The sequence below is a fragment of the Macaca nemestrina genome, chromosome 3 (genome assembly GCF_043159975.1).
Source record: "Macaca nemestrina isolate mMacNem1 chromosome 3, mMacNem.hap1, whole genome shotgun sequence".
Taxonomy (NCBI): Eukaryota; Metazoa; Chordata; class Mammalia; order Primates; family Cercopithecidae; genus Macaca; species Macaca nemestrina.
The window spans coordinates 149,639,688-149,659,540 of NC_092127.1; the positions used below are offsets into that span (position 1 = coordinate 149,639,688).

General features: G+C 37.0%; 1 protein-coding gene across 9 annotated transcripts in view; it reads right to left on the reverse strand.

The window, feature by feature from the left end:
• Positions 1-19,853, reverse strand: part of LOC105487672 (ATPase phospholipid transporting 10D (putative)) — a 137,058-nt gene that overhangs the window by 59,877 nt on the left and 57,328 nt on the right. For all 9 annotated transcript variants that reach the window (XR_011621309.1, XM_024794705.2, XM_024794703.2 and 6 more), the window contains 2 exons: positions 12,099-12,303; positions 9,691-9,776 (listed from right to left, as the gene is read on the reverse strand). Coding sequence is in view for 8 of the 9 variants with exons in the window: in XM_024794705.2 (XP_024650473.2) it covers positions 9,691-9,776; positions 12,099-12,303 (291 nt within the window). In the remaining variant the exon portion in view is untranslated. The remainder of the gene's footprint in view (positions 1-9,690; positions 9,777-12,098; positions 12,304-19,853) is intronic.

Genomic DNA, 19,853 nt, shown 5'->3' on the forward strand with positions numbered 1-19,853 from the left:
GAAATCAAGAATCATTCTAGGCAATGATAATCGGTGGCTGCTAAAATGAATGGTTAAAAGGCTGATGGGAACTTTATAGTAATAGGATAAGAGCTCATCCTTTTTTATGGCTGCATAATATTCCATGGTGTATGTGTGCCACATTTTCTTAATCCAGTCTATCATTGATGGACATTTGGGTTGGTTCCAAGTCTTTGCTATTGTAAATAGTGCTGCAATAAACATATGAGTGCATGTGTCTTTATGGCAGCATGATTTATAATCCTTTGGGTATATACCCAGTAATGGGATGGCTGGGTCAAATGGTATTTCTAGTTCTAGATCCTTGAGGAATCGCCACCATGGAATACTATGCAGCCATAAAAAAGGATGAGTTCATGTCCTTTGTAGGGACATGGATGAAGCTGGAAACCATCATTCTCAGCAAACTATCACAAGGACAAAAAACCAAACACTACATGTTCTTACTCATAGGTGGGAATTGAACAATGAGAACACTTGGACACAGGAAGGGGAACATCACACACCGGGGCCTGCTGTGAGGTGGGGAGAGGGGGAGAGATAGCATTAGGAGATATACCTAATGTAAACGACAAGTTAATGGGTACAGCACACCAACAAGGCACATATATACATATGTAACAAACCTGCACATTGTGCACATGTACCCTAGAACTTAAAGCATAATAATAAAAAAAAATAGTAATAGGATAAGGCTGATAACACTAATCTTACAATGGGACAAGGAGACATCATGGGCCTCATGATTTATGGGAAAGAAAGCCATGGCCCTACAGGTGCTTAATCAAACCTCTATTAGGCATTTCAACCAGGGGTCTGTGGCTTCAGAGATCTGTGAAGCCTTTGAAAATGTACGCAATATTTTATGTGTGTGTGTATGTATGTATGTGTGTATACATGCTTGTTATTTTCCAGGGAGAGACTCTGTTTCTTTCATCAGATTCTTTAAATGTCCCTTGATGGTTTACAGATAATAAGATGGCCAGAGAAACATGTTAAACGTCACCACAAGAATGCAGTTGGCCAGATCTAAAACGTGGTAAATTCCACAGGCAAAACGACCTGTTTATTCAGAAAAATGAATGATGTAGGGGAACAAAAGGGGGAAGGAGGGGAAGCCCAACCCAAGGAGGGGGCAGTCACCTCAATCTAGAATGTGATCAATTCTGTAAGCTCAATGACTCAATTTATTGGGAGAAGAAATGTAGAGACATACCAATCAGATGCAAAGAATAGACCTTGTTTTGATCCTGGCTAGAATAAGACAACTATTAGAAAACATTTTTCAGATAATTGTATATATTTGAACAAAAGCTTGGTATTAGATGATATTATGGAATGGTTCCTAAGTTTTGTTAGGTGTGATAATGGTATCGTGGTTGTGACTCATTTAAGTCCTTATCTGCTATAAGTATATAGTAAGGTATTTACAGTGAAATGACACAGTGGAGGGGTAGGAAAGGAAGTGGAAGCACAGCTGAAACAAAGATGGAAAAACTGAAATAGCTAAGGCTGAGTGATGCCACATGGGTGTTCATTATACTTTTCTTTCTACTTTTTCGTGTTTGAAAATTTCTGTAATATATAATTTAAAAATTATTGAAGTAATTACTTGACTAAATTGCTACAGTGGCAAAAATACAAAGCAACATCACTGGAATATTTAAATAAACAAGCAAAAAGTAATGGTTTTCACATATTTTGAAAATGTCCTAATTTCAGTATGAAAATTAGGTTGTTTTCTGGCAATAAACTTCAATTTACAAGTTACTGCTTGTTCCGTCCATATATAAAATTTGTTAATACAACCTTGCTATCTGAAATTACAATTAAAATAAAATAAAAATCAAATAAGGTTTCAAACTACAAAGAAAGAGAAAGATTTATCATTTCATTCCCATATGCTGTAAAGCACTTTCTTCTAACAGGTATATGTTTATATTCCTGCACATGCACAGGCCTGTGTATGAAGAGATGGTAAAAGCTAGATGCATCCTTGAGTTTAAGCTAATTCAACTTTTTCGTTTTACAGATGAGGAAATTAAGTCCCAACATTCACATTTCCATATAGCATTCCCAAGTAAGCACCAGCCAGTCCTTAGCAATGTGGTAATTTTTTTTCTTATCCCTAGAGTCCTTATAGGAAATAATCTAACACATAAAATCATCAATTCCAAAGTTCCTCAGATTTTTTTCTCCTGAAATCCTTATTTTTCACCATTAAATCACTTTGAGGTACAACCGTTAGACAAAAGTTCAGCTTCTATATTAATTGCACTTACTGCAAATTCCAAAAATTTCCTGTATTTTACATGTGTCTGATAATTGGCACTTACGGTATGGAACCTTCAGGATTTTGTACAAAGCACTGGCTGTCACATACAGCTTCCATGAAACATCTATCTACTATGTGCCCAGCACTCCAAGCCAGATGCTAGAAATAGAAAAACAAGCATATGCAGTCTGGACTCATGAGGTCTAAGAGGAGGTAATACAGGTAGAAACATGTAAGAGTAGTAAAAATATGATAGCATGATAGGAATCTGATATTCAGCATACAGTGTAGTCACAAATAGGGAGGATGTCAGTTCTAGCTTAGAGCATGAAGATCAAAGAAGGTGTCATATAGACAGGTAGCATGAGCATCTCAATTTGTGTTTAATTTTTGAAAACAGGCCACAAAGCAGGGAAAGAATAAGGAGCCAGTTTGGGGATTAAAATAATTCCACAGAAAATCACTGTATCCACCTAGGCTGATTCTCTTAGTAAGTGCTTCCCTGCCAAAGGCTGAGGCCAGCTCTCAGGATGGACATGAACAGAACAGACAAAAGCCCCTCCAATCACTAGTGAAGGCAGAATCTGAGGATTCGAGAAGGGAGGCCACTTCGGCAGTCAAGTCATGATAATCAGAAAACAAAGCAGCAAATTTCAAAGCAAACTGATATCGGAGAAGCCCATCACAAACAGGGGAATCAAAGGGCAGAGAAACATGGTGCTCAGAAACCTAGGGAAAAGTGACAATTTGGATAGGCAGAAAGCTAGTAGGGCCTTGGAACTAGGTAAGTGCTCTGAACGAGACTCAGCGCCCAGCACAGCAAATGATGCTCAAATGTGTCTATTAAGAAGAACCATATCCAAAGGATGAAAAGAGAGGCTGACAAAAGTAGGCCACGGCTCCAGTCCCAGAGATTTTGAATGACTTGTCAAGTTTATACAGGAGCAAACAGTTCTGAGGCAGCAAGAGTCAGAGTCTCAGACACTAGACAAACTATCAGAATTGGGACACAGGATCAAAATTTGTGTGGCAACAGTGTTCTCATACATTTTTTAAAAAATCTACTAACTACATGCACTAGGCCAGATTCCTTGCAGAGTGCTATATGCTGCAGACCACAGAGTGCAGACTAGAGTTCCTTCCTGTTCTCTCCACCGCGTAAACCAAATACATCCTGCTAGGGGCAAGTCTGAGCTCGTCAGGGAGTCAGCGTGCCCAGCTGTGGGAAGAGGACAGCTGTATAGGCTGCACCCTAAGACAGATCTGACCTCAGGTGAAGAAACGGCAGCCCCTGAATCTGACATTTACAAAAGGAAACTTTATTCAGAGTCAGCAGCTAGAGGAAATGATCCTTGAAAAGGATTCATCCTAAGAGATGGCTTATGAGCATGTTTCTGATGGGAGAGGGGCAGCTGCCTAACTTCTTTTCATGAAGACCATCTAAAATTTCCATGGAAGGATTTTTCTAATACTAATCCCAATAACTTTAGGATAAATGTTTCATTTTAAGCAAAATACACAAGGCCCTTTAGGTTCTGGCCTCTTCATGATCTGCCTTATTGCTCACCTACATTCCAGACATACTTAGCCACATAGAACAACACAAATACACTGTAGTCTCAGGCCTCTGTGCTCTTGCCTATGTTGCTCCCTCAGCCTGAAATGCCAGCCATTCTTTTCACTTTACTGTTTGCCAGGTATCTTCTCGTTCTTGAAGATTTAATTCCAGCATTATCTCCTAAGACTAAGCCTTTCCCTCTTTCCACTGCATGGCCCCCTCTCTGTCCCTACCCAGATACAGATACCAGATGTCTGTATCTGGTGCTACTTAAAGATGGCATGGAATCCTGAACAGACCAATAACAAGTAATGAAATTGAATCATTGATAAAAGATCTACCACCAACAACAAAAAGCCCAGGGCCAGATGGATTTATAGTCAAATTTTCTCAGCAGTGCAAAAAAATAGCCGATATCCATCTTATGGAAACTATTCCAACAAGTCAGAGGAGTTAGATTAGGGGCTCCCTAACTCATTGCATGAAGCCAGCATCACCATGATACAAAAACCCGGCAAGGACACAACAACAACAAAAAAGAAAGCTTCAGGTCAATATCCCTGATGAACACAGATGCAAAAATCCTCAACAAAATATTAGCAAACCAAAGCCAACAGCACATCAGAAAGATAATCCATCATGATCACATGGTTTTATTCCAGAGATAGATGGATAGTTTAACATATACAAATCAATAAATGTGATTCACCACATAAACAGAATTTAAAACAAAAACTAGGCTGGGCGCAGTGACTCATGCCTGTAATACCAGTACTTCAGGAGGCCAAGGCAGGCAGATCACCTGAGGCCAGGAGTTAGAGACCAGCCTGGTCAACATGGCAAAACCTTGTCTCTACTAAAAATACAAAAATTACCCAGGCATGGTGTCAGGTGCCTATAATCGCAGCTACTCAGGAGGCTGAGGTACAAGAGTTGCTTGAACCAGGAGGCGGAGGTTGCAGTGAACCGAGATCACACCACTGCACTCTAGCCTGGGCAATAGAATGAGACTCTGTCTCACAAAAAAAAAAAAAAAAAGAACAACAACAAAGACCCATATAATCATTTCAATAGATGTAGGAAAAACACTCAATAAAAACCAATATCCTTTCTGATAAAAAATCCTCAACAAACTAGGTGTCAAAGGAACATACCTCAAAATAACAAGAGTCATGTATGACAAATTCACAGCCAATATCATAATGAAAGGGGGAAAGTTGAAAGCATTCCTCCTAATAACTGGAACAAGACAAAGAGGCCTACTCTCACCACTCCTATTCAACACAGTACTGGGAGTCACAACCAGAGCAATCAGGCAAGAGGAAAAAAAACAAAAGGCGTTCAAATTGGAAAAGAGGAAGTCAAATTATCTTTGTTCACTGATGACATGTTCTTATACCTAGAAAACCCTAAAGATTCCTCCAAAAGACTCCTATACTTGATAAGCAACTTTAATAAAGTTTCAAAACACAAAATCAATACACAAAAATCAGTAGCATTTCTATATACCAATAACGTTCAAGCTGAGAACCAAATCAAGAACTCAATCTCATTTATAGTAACCACACACACACAAAATAAAATACTTAGAAATACATTTAACCAAGGAGGTGAAAGATATCTACACAGAGAAGGACAAAACACTGATTAAAGAAGCTGCAGATGACACAAATAAATGAAAAAACATCCCATGCTCATGGATTGGAAGAATCAATATTGTTAAAAATGTCCATACTGCTCAAAGAAATCTACAGATTCAATGTAATTCCTATAAAATACCAACGTCATTTTTCACAGAATTAGAAAAAATATTCTACAATCATACGGAACCAAAAAAAGTACAAATAGCCAAAACAATCCAGAATGGAAAAAAAAAAAAGCTGGAGGTACCACATGACCTGACTTCAAACTACACTACAAGGCTACAGTAACCAAAACAGCATGGTACTGCTACAAAAACATAGACACATAGATCAGTGGAAAAGAATAGAGCACCCAGAATTGAAGCCACATGTCTACAACCAACTGATCTTTGACAAAGTTGACAAAAATGAGCAATGGGGAAAGGACACCCTATTCAATAAATGGCACTGGGAAAATTGGCTAGACATATGTAGAAGAATAAACGAAATCCCTACCTCTCACCACCTACAAAAATTAACTCAAGATGGATTAAAGACTCAAATGTAAGACCTGAAACTATGAAAATCTTAGAAGAAAACCCAGAAAAAACTCTTTGGACATTGGCCTAAGCAAAGAATTTATGATTAAGACTTCAAAAGCAAATGTAACAAAACAAAAATAGACAAATCATATTTAATTAAAACAAACACCTTCTAAATAGCAAAAGAAACAATCAAGAGATTAAACAGACAACCTACAGAATGGGAGAAAATATTTGCAAACTATGCATCTAACAAAGAACTAATATTCAGAATCTACAAGGAACTCAAACCAATCAACAACTACAAAAGAACCAAATAACCTCATTAAAAAGTAGACAAAGGACATCAACAGACATTTCTCAAAAGAAGACATACAAGAGGCCAACAAGCATTAAAAAAAAAGGTCAGCATCACGAATCATCAGAGAAATGCCAATTAAAACCACAATCAGATACCATCTCACACCAGTCAGAATGACTATTACTAAAAAGTCAAAAAATAACAGATGTTGGCAAGGATGCAGAGAAAAAGGAATGCTTATACACTGTTGGTGTGTATGTAAATTAGTATAACCCCTGTGATAACAGTATGAAGACCTCTCAAAGAACTAAAAATAGAACTACCATTTGTCCCAGCAATCCCACTACTGAGTATCTACCCAAAGGAAAAGAAAATGTTATATCAAGAAGACAACCACACTTACGTTTCTTGTCATGCTATTCACAACAGTGAAGTCATGAAATCAACCTAAGTGTCCATCAATGGATGATTAAAGACAATGTGATACACACACACACACACACACACACACACACACACATACACACACACACACCATGGACTACTATTTAGCTATAAAAAACAATGAAATCATGTCTTTTGCAGCAACATGGATGGAGCTAGAGTTCATTGTCCTAAGTGAACTAACTCAAAACCAGAAAATCAATACTGCATGTTCTCATTCATAAGTGAGAGCTAAAAAATGGGTATACATGGACATATGGAGGGAAATAATAGACACTGGGGGCGCCAAAAGAAAGGAGGGTGGGAGGAGCATGAGGGTTTAAAAATTACCTACTAGAAACAATGTTCACCATTTGGGAGATGGGTACACTAGAAGCCCAAACCTCACCATTGCACATGCCCACGTAAAAAATCTGCACGTGTACCATTGAACGTATAAAAACAAAAAAATTAAAACATACAACTATTATATTCTACATTTCCTTCCATCTTACTGTTACTTTTCCTAGAATTTTAACCTACTTTGTTGAGTTGTTTATCCATTTACCTGTTGATGAACATTTGGGTTTCTGCCAGTTTTTGGCTATTACAAATAAAACTGCTATGAACATTGTATACAGGTCACAGAATGGAAAACTATTTTCATTTTTCTTGGGTAACTGTCTAGGAGTGGGATGGCCATGCTATATAATGGGCATATGCTTAGCTTTTTCCGAAATTTCCAAATTGTTTTCCAAAGTGGTTGCACTATTTTACATTCCCACCAGCAGCATATGAGTGTTCAAGTTCCTCTATATCCTTGCCAACACTTGGTACACTTGATCTTTTTAATTTTAGCAAGTAAAGCTCTGTGGTTTAACCTGCATCTTTTCACAAAATTATTTGCCATTCATATGTCAAATACATCAGTTCAAAGTCTTTTGACGGTTTTTAAAGTTGTTTGTTTTATTACTGAGTTTTGAGATGCCTTTATATATTCTGAATAGAAGTCCTATATCAAATATATGGATTGCAAATATTTTCTTCCTGTCTGTGACTTGTCTTTTCATTGTGAAAACAGTATCATTTGAGGAGCAAAATTTTAAATTTTGATGAGTTCTTTTATTTATTTTTGTCTTTAATGGATTGTAATTTTGGTGTTGTATCTAAGAAATCTTTGCATGATACAAAGTAAAAAGATTTCCACCATGTTTTTTTTTTCTGAAAGTTTTTATAACTGTAGATGTACATTTAAGTCTAGGATTCACTTTCAGTTAATTTTTGTAAATGGTGAGAGGTATGGACTGGAGTTCACGTTTGAAAATATAAATACCCCATTGTTGCAGTACTGTTTGTTGAAAAGATAACCTTTCTCCATCTATTTGTCTTTGCACCTTTGTCAAAAACCAGTTGTCCATAAATGTGTCAGTCTATTTCTAGACTCTACAATCTCTTCCATTGATCTGTTGGTCTATCTTTATGCCAAAATGACACTGGCTTGATTATTATACCTTTCTGATAAGTCTTGCAATCATGTGGTTTTAGCCTTCTAGCTTTTTTCTTGTTTTTTTTCCAAAATTGCTTTAGTTATTTTGCATCTCCACTTAAATTCTAAAATAAGCTTGTCAATTTCTTAAAGACCTTGTTGATATTTTAATTGGGATTTCACTGACTATAGATAAATCTGGGGAAAAACTGATATCCATTTAATTAGCTCTTTAATTTTTTTTCACTAGTGTTTAGTGGTCCAGTGTACAGGTAGCTCACATTTTTGTCAGACTTATACTTAAGCATTCCATTTTTCTGATGCTATAATAAATTGTATTTTTTAAAATTTCAATGTCTGCTCATTATTAGCATATTAAAATACAATTGATTTTTGTATCTGGATCTTGTTTACTACAACATTGCTAAACTCATTATTTCTAGAAGGATTTTTGGAGATTTCATCAGATTTTCTACAAAGAACATTATACCATCTGTGAATAAAAGATAGTTTTACTTTTTCTTGTTTGATATCTTTCATTTCTTTTTCTTGCCTGACTACACTAGCTAGACCTTCTGGTGTAAGTTTGTCTTGTTCCTGATCTCAGGGGAGAAGTATTTCATGATTAAATATGCTGCTGGCTCTAGGTTTTTCATGGATGCCTTTTATCAGATTAAGTTCCCTTCTACTTCTAGTTTGCAGGAATGGAAGTTAGATTTTGTAACATGCTTTTTCTATATCTATGAGATGACCACCTATTTTTTCCCTTTTGATTCATTTAATATGGTTTGTTAATATAGTACTAGAATGGTGAATGACATTGTATTATTTTCTAATGTCAAACCAATCCTACTTTTTGGGGAATAAGTCCCACTGGGTCATAATGTATTATCATTTTCATACATAGTTGGATTTGATTTGCTATAATTTTGTGTGGAAGTTTTGCATCTATGCTCATGTAGGATATTGGTCTTCCATGAAATGTCTTTATACCCTTTTGGGATCAAGGTAATAGTATCAGGATAATTCTCATTTCAAAAAATGATTTGGGAACTTTGCTCTTCTCACACTGTGAAGTAGGTCTAATTGTCTTTTTTTCCTGAAAGTTTTATAACTGTAGATAAAAATCTGGAAACTGAGGATCAAAGCGGGTAGATAACTTGGCTCAAAGCCATAGTGCACTTATGGGCTGATGCCTGAAATCAGGTAAGGACTCCAAATTCTAGCTGCCTTCGCAAAGGGGATATGGATGCCACAAGATACCTCCAGAATGAATATTATTATGTGTGTGTGTAAATATTTATTAATTAAAATAAGCCAAACTATTTTAGTAGGTGGCTAAAGTTATGACCTTTAGTGATTTAACAAGGGTATAAGTACAGAAACACTTTATCAAATTAAGTACGATTGCAACACACAATTCCACTTAGACCCACAAACGTTCTCGTCATGTATTACTCACAGGAAGCCTCGGAATCTGCTGAGGTCATTGTTTGGGTTTTCACATTCTATCCTAGTGGAAAACTTCTCCGGATCAACTTCAGAGTCCTAAAAATGTTTTTTGAATCACAAAATAAGAATTCAAGGTTAAATCCTTAATACTGAAGTGTTCTATCACTTTCACCAGTTCTTAAAATAATGCTAAGGCTTTTTTGCAATGAAGTTCATATCATGAATTTCCCAAAGGAAGGAAAGTAGAGGCATAATTATGTGATCTATATTTGGGATTAGAATGGTCCTGGAGCATTAATAAACATCTGTAGGTGATGGGAATGACTGAGTCATTTACTGAAATCCACGCAGGACTCTCCAGAAGAGAGCTTCTACTCATAAGCAGCTTTTTATTGATAAAGCACTGAAAAACTGAAAATACTTTTGTTGTTGGTCTTTAATCACATAAGTGGTTTTTGAGATTAAATGTATATGTGAACACTCTGAGAATATATGCATTTGATCTCAGCCAAATTTTATAGATAAAAAACATAAAAATAAACTAGACATCAATATCCATAATATCTTCTAATGGATCAGACAGATAATTTCAGAATTCTTTATGAAAACAATGAACAAATAAGCAAAGTGCCTTTGTAGGCACAGCTCCTTTAAGGTATGGATTCCCCTAAAACAAGCCACATCAACCTTATTTCATTACTTTTATTTTCATATCCCTTTGACCAGTAAGATAAATGCTATTGATATTGATATATATCATAATTAATAAGCATGTAATAGAAAACAAGAAAATGTGAATTATATGATAATATGATTTATTTTCTAATGAGTAATATCTATGGAGTTCTTTTGACACACTAAAATCTGTTGTGCACTTTAAATATATTAGCTAATTTCTTCTTCACAACTCCATGAAGTAGGTACTATAATAATTGAGCCTAATTAACAGATGAGGAAAGAGAGATACAAAGAGGATCAGTAATTTGCCAAAGTTCTCAAAACAAGAAAGTGTTTATAGTAGGATTAATATCGAGGTCACCAGATTCACCCTTAACGAACCCACAGTGTGCTGATTAGTATTAGACCAGTGCAAAAGAATCATGCTTTTTGCCATTACTTTTAATGGCAAATATTAATTGCTGATTAATACTCAAAGTGGGTATGTAGTGGTACAACAGAATGTTAAGTTGTGCAGGATTTTCACCAATGTCTTTGGTAGGAGACTACTTACAGAAATGACAATGACAGTAGTCTAAGAGGCATATCAATCACAGAGGATCTAAATGAAATCCATAGGTAGAGAGGTGGGCCCAATATGACAAGATGAAATTTACCAAAGATAAAGGTATTGGTAGGCTAAAACACTTTTTTTTTTTTTTGGTTTATAAGTGTAAGACAGAGTAACCCTGACTTAACAGTAGTTTGGGTTTAAAAAAAAAAAAAATAGACCGAGCTCAGTGGCTCACGCCTGTAATCCCAGCACTTTGGGAGGTCGAGGCACGTGGATCATGAGGTGAGGAGATCGAGACCATCCTGGCTAACATGGTGAAACTCCATCTCTACTAAAGATACAAGAAATTAGCCAGGTGTGGTGGCATGCGCCTGTAGTCTCAGCTACTCGGGAGGCTGAGGCAAGAGAGTCGTTTGCACCCAGGAGGCGGAGGTTGCAGTGAACAGAGATTGTACCACTGCACTCCAGCCTGGGCTACAGAGCAAAACTCTGTCTCAAAACAACAACAACAACAACAACAAATCATTAAATTGTAAAATACTTCATCTCAAGTGCTTCCAGAGAAAGGGGAGGGAAACCGACATTTAGACACTATATATGATGTTTTCATGTATATTATTTCATTTGAATCCTACAACAATGCTATGGATACCATCATTTTCATTTTAAGATTAAAAAAAAGGAGGCATAAAGTGTTTAAATGACTTGTCCAAAGTCTCACGGTAATTAACAGCAGAGCTGTGATTCATTTAAATCCATGTCAATATAACTTCAAGGTTTCTGTTTCCCTCTGCACGATACTGAGAAGGGTCTAAAAGCTATGTAGCATGAAAAAAAGTTTTAAGCTTTGGTATATAAGTAATTACAGATTTTAGAAATAATGATCAACTAAAAATAAGATATAAAGTCTAAGTTTAAGAAAAATAATTCTGTTAGGTTCCTTTAATTCCATTCTAAAAAATATGAGTGCTCCACTAAAGTGTGTCAGCTCTGAAGTCATTTTATCCTCTTATCTAGAAAAGAGTACACTTCCACGCATATCTGGAAATGAATGAAACCTTCTGGGATTCTAATTCATCCTGGTGAAAATAAATTAAAAATCTCTTAATCTGTAATATGAAAATGAGCTCAGTCATCTTCTGAAAAAAAAATGTTAATAAGCCACTAACTGAGAACATATGACTTACTTGTTCTGCATATCCCCGAACCACCTGCCTCTGTTTTAAATTGCTCTCTCCATCAAGACCAGAAGTCTCAATGTGACAGATTCCATCTGGATCAGTGGAAAAGAGTAGTACCATGTCTGCAGGGATGACCTCGTTACAGGAGAGGCGAATAAAGTCCCCAACAGTAACGTCTTTCCAGCATCGGTCAATGTATTTTTTCTCTTTCCTATAATTAAAAAAAGATTTTTTAAAAAAGAATATCAAGCCAAAAATACATACAATGTTTTTAAGTTTTTTTGTGTGTACAATTTAAAGTATATATTAAGTATTAGGGTAAATTTTAAACTATTAAATGCTCAAAGGGGCCAGGCAAGTTGACTCATGCCTGTAATCCCAGCACTTTGGGAGGCCGAGGTGGGTGGATCACCTGAGGTCAGGAGTTCCAGACCAGCCTGGCCAACATGGTGAAACCCCATCTCTACTAAAAATACAAAAACTTAGCTGGGCACAGTGGCACTCACTTGCAATCCCAGCTACTTGGGAGGCTGAGATGGGAGAATCTCTTGAACCTAGGAGGTGGAGGCTCCAGTGAGCCTAGATCACACCACTGCACTCCAGCTTGGGCGACAGAGCTGTCTCAAACAAACACACACAAACAAACAAAATGCCAAAAGGGAAGCCACAGAACTGGCAACCCCTAAATTCCACAATTGCTTCACCTGAAAATTTAGTTACTGAGCCACGAAAACATATTTCTCAGACCTTTCTTCCTGTGGGATTTTGAACCATTGTGCTGTTTGAGTCTAATTCTGGAATAAAATTACAATCAACATTTGATGGGCTCATTCAGATACAAAGCAATTTCTTCATGCTGCTCTGTGGTCAGGTACCAAGGATCTGAAGGTGCACAAGACACATCATCTGCTCTCAGCACTTCCTGTCAGGCAGATAGGATGCGTTACCATTATGCTCCACGATGCCTTTTCCTTAGGGTAGAATGAGGACATTTGTATAGGAGAATGTCATTTTCCCTAGGGTAAAATGAGGACATTTGTATAGTAGAATATCATGGTGGCTCAAGCCTGTAATCCCAGCACTTTGGGAGGCTGAGACGGGCGGATCACGAGGTCAGGAGATCGAGACCATCCTGGCTAACACGGTGAAACCCCGTCTCTACTAAAAAAAAAGTACAAAAAACCAGCCGGGTGAGGGGGCGGGCGCCTGTAGTCCCAGCTACTCGGGAGGCTGAGGCAGGAGAATGGCGTAAACCCGGGAGGCGGAGCTTGCAGTGAGCTGAGATCTCGCCACTGCACTCCAGCCTGGGCGACAGAGCGAGACTCCATCTCAAAAAAAAAAAAAAAAAAAAAAAAATCATGTATCATGTTAGCTAGTCAGGTAGCATTTCACATATGATGCCACCAACAAAAATTAACAAGGTCTGTCTTATTCCTCCACTGTCTCCCAAATATCCATAAAAAAGTAATATTTGTGACAAATATAAAATACACTTACTTTATTTCATCAGATTAAATAGCAATCACAACTTACACAAATACTTTTACAACTTCTGCCATACAGAATTATATCAGCTCTTTCAAGAAATATTTAGCTTAGAAGGCTACCTAAGAAGTACATTTTCAGGACATACCAAAAGCACAAGGCTGAAATCAACAAAGGAAATCTTTGATAATCTAAAGGGTTTATTGGCCTATGTAGAAAGGCAAATCAACAGTTTATTCTGTATTTACCAAACTTTTCCCTAGTGTCTGTGCATATCGGTTCATTCTTAGATAGAGGGAGGTAACAGAGCAAAGATAAAAACGGTAGGCAGGGGTATTATTTTGATGGTTTGGTCCTCCATGCCACATCTAGGAGTAGGAATTTCATTCCATAGGAATGGAGAGCAACCAAAGGTTCAGACAAAGAAGGATGTGACCATACTTCTGTCTGCCAACTCCTGAGACAGAGTGATGAATGAATTATTGGATGGCAGGTTATTTAGAAGTATGGCCAAGAGACCAATGGTAAGTTATTAAAATAATTCAGGGGAGGAATGAAGATGGTCAGAATTAAGGAAATAGCAACACAGATAGATACAAGATGAAATCAAGACATATTAGATACCAGAAACAAGCTTTTGGACTTACTACAGGTAAAGGAATTATCCAGGATGACACTATGGTTCCTAACGTGTACTATGAGGTGATGGATGGTGCTGTCATAGGTCTCAGATTTTAGAAGCAACTGGTTGTATCACAGGTGAGATAACTTCAGTTTGAAAAGTTTTTATTTGAAGTATCTGCTCAGCAGTTTGAGGGTCCTGATCTGGAGACTATGAGTAAAGATGTAGATTTGGAAGTCCTAGGTACATAGATGGCAGTTGATTCCAGGTAAGGATAAGGTTTCTTAGGGAGTCTTCAAAGTGATAGTAAGGTGAAAGAAGACCTGAGATAAGTGGTGTCACAGAAATCAAGGAAGAAGGAAATTTATAAGAGGGAGTCACAATAGTTGAAAGTCTCACAGAGGAGTCCTGTATGATGAAGACCCAACTGCCTACAGTATTTGGCTCTTAGGTCTGGTGGTCTTGGAGAAAGATGATAATGTGAAATTGTTGATTGGAAGAGTGAAGAAGAAAGTGTAATCTCTATGAATCAGGGAGTAATTAGAAGTTACCGAGGCTGGGCACGGTGGCTCATGCCAGTAATTCCAGCACTTTGGGAGGCCGAGGTGGGCGGATCACGAGGTCAGGAGATGGAGACCATCCTGGCAAACATGGTGAAACCCCGTCTCTACTAAAATACAAAAAATTAGCTGGGTGTGGTGGTGCATGCCTGTAGTCCCAGCTACTCGGGAGGCTGAGGCATGAGGATCACTTGAACCCGGAAGTCGGAGGTTGCAGTGAGCCGAGATCACACCACTGCACTCCAACCTGCTTTTGAGAGAGAGCAAGACTCTGTCTCAAAAAACAAAGCAAAACAAAACAAAAATGAAGTTACTGAAGTAGAATATTTCCTGAAGGTTACCTATGAAAGGAATAAGGGGTGAAAGTAGCCACTGCAACGGAAGGTTAAGTCAAAGGACAGTAAAGACGAAGGAACTGGGCATGCACATAGGAAGCAGGGCAGAAGCCAATGCAGAAGGCATGGTGGAAGAAAAAGGAGGGAGGGGAGATGTTGGTTGAAGCTACAGAGAAGCAATAGGAATGAGATGAAAAATACAGATGGAAGGATTACTATTTACAAGAAAGGGAATTTCCTCTTCATCTAAGGTCAGAAGAAAGTAGGTAAAGACATAGATGGTGTAATTTGAGGTACATAATTCATGCTTACTGCTTTCTACTTTCTATCTAAGAAAGTCAGGAGGAAATTTGCTAAGAACTTGTGAAGGCCCAAAGAAAGATAGACTTCGACATTTGGGTTAGGAATTTTATTTTCTTTCAAATATAAGAAGTAACATTGCTCTAAGGAACAAGTTTCTTTCTCTGTATGAGAACAAAACTCAAATGAAGTCACTTTTACATTTGAATTCACTTCATTTTTCCCCATTTGTAGCATGTACCAAGATTTAAACAAAACAAAACCCTAGCTAATTTTCCCAATCTCTGGCTAGCTGAGATCTAGAAACACATACTGATATTAACATGCCAATTACCATGTTAGGTGCTAAGGATACAAAAATGATTAAGATAGGGTCCCCACTCTAGAGACATTATGGTCAAATTTTGAAACAGAGACACAAACAGCAATTTCCTAAAAGGGAGCTGTCCACAGGCTACTATGGGAGCAAACAGGCAGGGCACTGGGCCCTGGAGGAAGTGACACTTGAACTGAGTCTTAAAGGATGTTCAAGAATGAATCAGGCAAAGAAAGGTGGGACAGCACATTAGTCCGAGTGCAGGAATAAAGAAGGCTTCAGAGAGCCCAGTGGGAAAGCAACCACAGGTTAAACGACAATGCTCACAGCCACATTTAACTAGCCTGGAACATTTACAACGTTGGGAGGTGCAAATATAAGGCTACATTTCCTTTCCTGATATATAATTAAAACTAGTAAGAGGACTTTCTTCTTTCCCCAGAGCCTAAATGCACAACTAGAACTTCTTGCTTCTCCTCGGTGGTTTGTGCTTGTGTGTGACTCTCAATGACCAGGACACAGCACCCACAATCCCTCCTTTAGGAAAGCTTCTAGGCCTATTTTGTTTCTTTGTAAGTTCAGTAGCAAACAGCTCTGCTACAAAAGCATTGGGAAAAGTTGGTACTAATACACACTGAACGATTAACAGTGATTCCACTAGAATGGGAGCTGGTAAGGGAAGAGAGGGAGAGGTAAGAATGAAGGGTGGGGAATGTGAACGCCTACTTCACTTTATATTTAAAGAGAGAAAGGGTAGGATTATGAATTAATTTTTCTTTTTGGTATTTTTAGTATGTTTCCAATAAAACACTAAATTATTTATAATAAGCAAATAATGAATTACCATTGGGCACAACATCAGCTAAGATTTATTAGATGCTTTAAATATATATATATATCAACTCATTTAATTTTTGAATCAATGTTGTGGTTGGTATCATGAAAACACGATAGCCCTACTTTTACAAATTAGAAAAAAATTGGCCTTGACAAGTTAAGTAACTTGTTCAATGGTACACAGCTCCTAAATAGGCCTGTAAATTGAAACAAGGCAGGTATATCCAGAGTCTATCCTCTCAAATACTAGAGTTTACTGCCATTTACAGTCACTTCTGATAACCACCAAATAAAATGTGGTTTAATTACATATTTTCAAGAACATTTGAAGAATTTAAAATTTTTGTTTCATAAAATGTCTTACATAAGGTTTATAATCTTAGATGGCTACTGAAGGTCTCATTTCACAAATCATGAAATTCTATGGATTTATAAGATAATCCTAAAATGTTAACATTAGCTAATATTTTGAAACTTCTAACATCAACAACATGGTGATTTTTAAAGGTCAGAAAATAATGTACATTCGTTGATGGCAGACATTGGATCTATTTTTAGTTTAAATCCTCTGAGTGTCTCAGTGCTTACCACATAGCAGGCACTCAAATTTGTTGAATGATTAACAGTCTTCTTTTCAAGACAGTTCCATTATGTTAAAACAGATTTTAAAACCTTACAAGTGGCTCCTATTTTAAAGGCAATCTTAAGAAAGTCAGGTTTTCTATAATAGCTTATTCTAACTTAATTGGGGGTATAATAGAGTTTAAATGATTAATTTCTAGACTAGTGTTTGTTATTCCAAATGATACTTTTCTATAGAAAATTAAGCACCTTGTGAAACACCACTTCTTACAAATAAGAACCAAATTATCACTTAGAAATGTTAACATGCTTCTTTCAAAAACTTGCTAAATAGCCCCCATAATTTCACCCTAAATTTGTGAAGAAATAATTTGTTTGTAAGTTGATTTCTTTGTATTTCATAGGAATTTATATTAGCATATTCAAGTCAACAAGGCATGGTTTTATATCCCATCTTTATTTCTTTATAACCTTATAATAATTGCTCCAGAAATAATCTGGGGGAAAAATGTAAGCATTATTTCTTCTACAATACCAAACAAAAGCAAATTATATTATACATACATAAAAATGCATAAAATTACCTGAGCCTATTATGAAACACAAACACAAAGGAACATTTTAGAATGGATATTAAATAACTGACTATAATACTGCATTTCATCTTTAAGTTTATATGAAAATCAATTAAAATAAATCTGGACTATGTCTAAAAGGACACCTGAGAAAAAAGTTATACCAGGTCTTCCACTGGGTAATTTTAATATTTTAAAAATTGTGCAGTGTTTTAAGGAGTTCTCAAATGTTGATGAAATGACTTGATGTGACAAACATAAACTCTAGCAAATAGTCATTAAATTAACCTATAATAATAATCATAATGGCTTTTACTTAGCACTTGGAAAAGACTAGGTGCTATGAAGTAAGTTTTATTATTACATTCATAATAAAGGAAACTGGGTGTTTAGCTGCTTTTTGTAAATTGTCCAAGGTTACACAGCTAAGTGAGAGAATCAGATTAAATGTTGTAGAACAACCTAGAAAAGCAAATAAACACAGACTATCAACTCCAAATTGGAATTAATTTCATTCATTTGAGACAGGGTCTCTCTCTGTTGCCTGGATTGGAGTGTAGTGGTCCAATCTTGGCTCACTGCAAACTCCGCCGCCTGGGCTCAGGCGATCCTCCCACCTCAGCCACCCAATATCAGGGACTACAGGCACAAACCACCATGCCTGGCTAATTTTTTGTTGTTGTTTCTTGGTAGAGACAGGGTTTCGCCATGTTGCCCAGGCTGGTCTCAAACTCCTGAACTCATGCAATCCACCTACCGCAGCATCCCAAAGTGCTGGGATTACAGGTGTGAGCCACTGCACTTGGCCTGAAATTATTTACATATTTGCACTTGTATTCGAAAATATATATAATAAGCATTCTTTCCATTTACTAACTTTGGCATTCACTGGGTAATCTTAAAATTGGTCAAATTCTGGACTTTGTTCATCATATAATCATTGTAAAATATTGTTTCTTTTTTTTTAATTTTTTTTTAATTTTTTTTATTTTTTAATTAATTTATTATTATTATACTTTAAGTTGTAGGGTACATGTGCATAACGTGCAGGTTTGTTACATATGTATACTTGTGCCATGTTGGTGTGCTGCACCCATCAACTCGTCATTTACATCAGGTATAACTCCCAATGCAATCCCTCCCCCCTGCCCCCTCCCCATGATAGGCCCCGGTGTGTGATGTTCCCCTTCCTGAGTCCAAGTGATCTCATTGTTCAGTTCCCACCTATGAGTGAGAACATGCGGTGTTTGGTTTTCTGTTCTTGTGATAGTTTGCTAAGAATGATGGTTTCCAGCTGCATCCATGTCCCTACAAAGGACACAAACTCATCCTTTTTTATGGCTGCATAGTATTCCATGGTGTATATGTGCCACATTTTCTTAATCCAATCTGTCACTGATGGACATTTGGGTTGATTCCAAGTCTTTGCTATTGTGAATAGTGCTGCAATAAACATACGTGTGCATGTGTCTTTATAGCAGCATAATTTATAATCCTTTGGGTATATACCCAGTAATGGGATGGCTGGGTCATATGGTACATCTAGTTCTAGATCCTTGAGGAATCGCCAGACTGTTTTCCATAATGGTTGAACTAGTTTACAATCCCACCAACAGTGTAAAAGCGTTCCTATTTCTCCACATCCTCTCCAGCACCTGTTGTTTCCTGACTTTTTAATGATCGCCATTCTAACTGGTGTGAGATGGTATCTCATTGTGGTTTTGATTTGCATTTCTCTGATGGCCAGTGATGATGAGCATTTTTTCATGTGTCTGTTGGCTGTATGAATGTCTTCTTTTGAGAAATGTCTGTTCATATCCTTTGCCCACTTTTTGATGGGGTTGTTTGTTTTTTTCTTGTAAATTTGTTTGAGTTCTTTGTAGGTTCTGGATATTAGCCCTTTGTCAGATGAGTAGATTGCAAAAATTTTCTCCCATTCTGTAGGTTGCCTGTTCACTCTGATGGTAGTTTCTTTTGCTGTGCAGAAGCTCTTTAGTTTAATTAGATCCCATTTGTCAATTTTGGCTTTTGCTGCCGTTGCTTTTGGTGTTTTAGACATGAAGTCTTTGCCCATGCCTATGTCCTGAATGGTACTACCTAGGTTTTCCTCTAGGATTTTTATGGTATTAGGTCTAAAATTTAAGTCTCT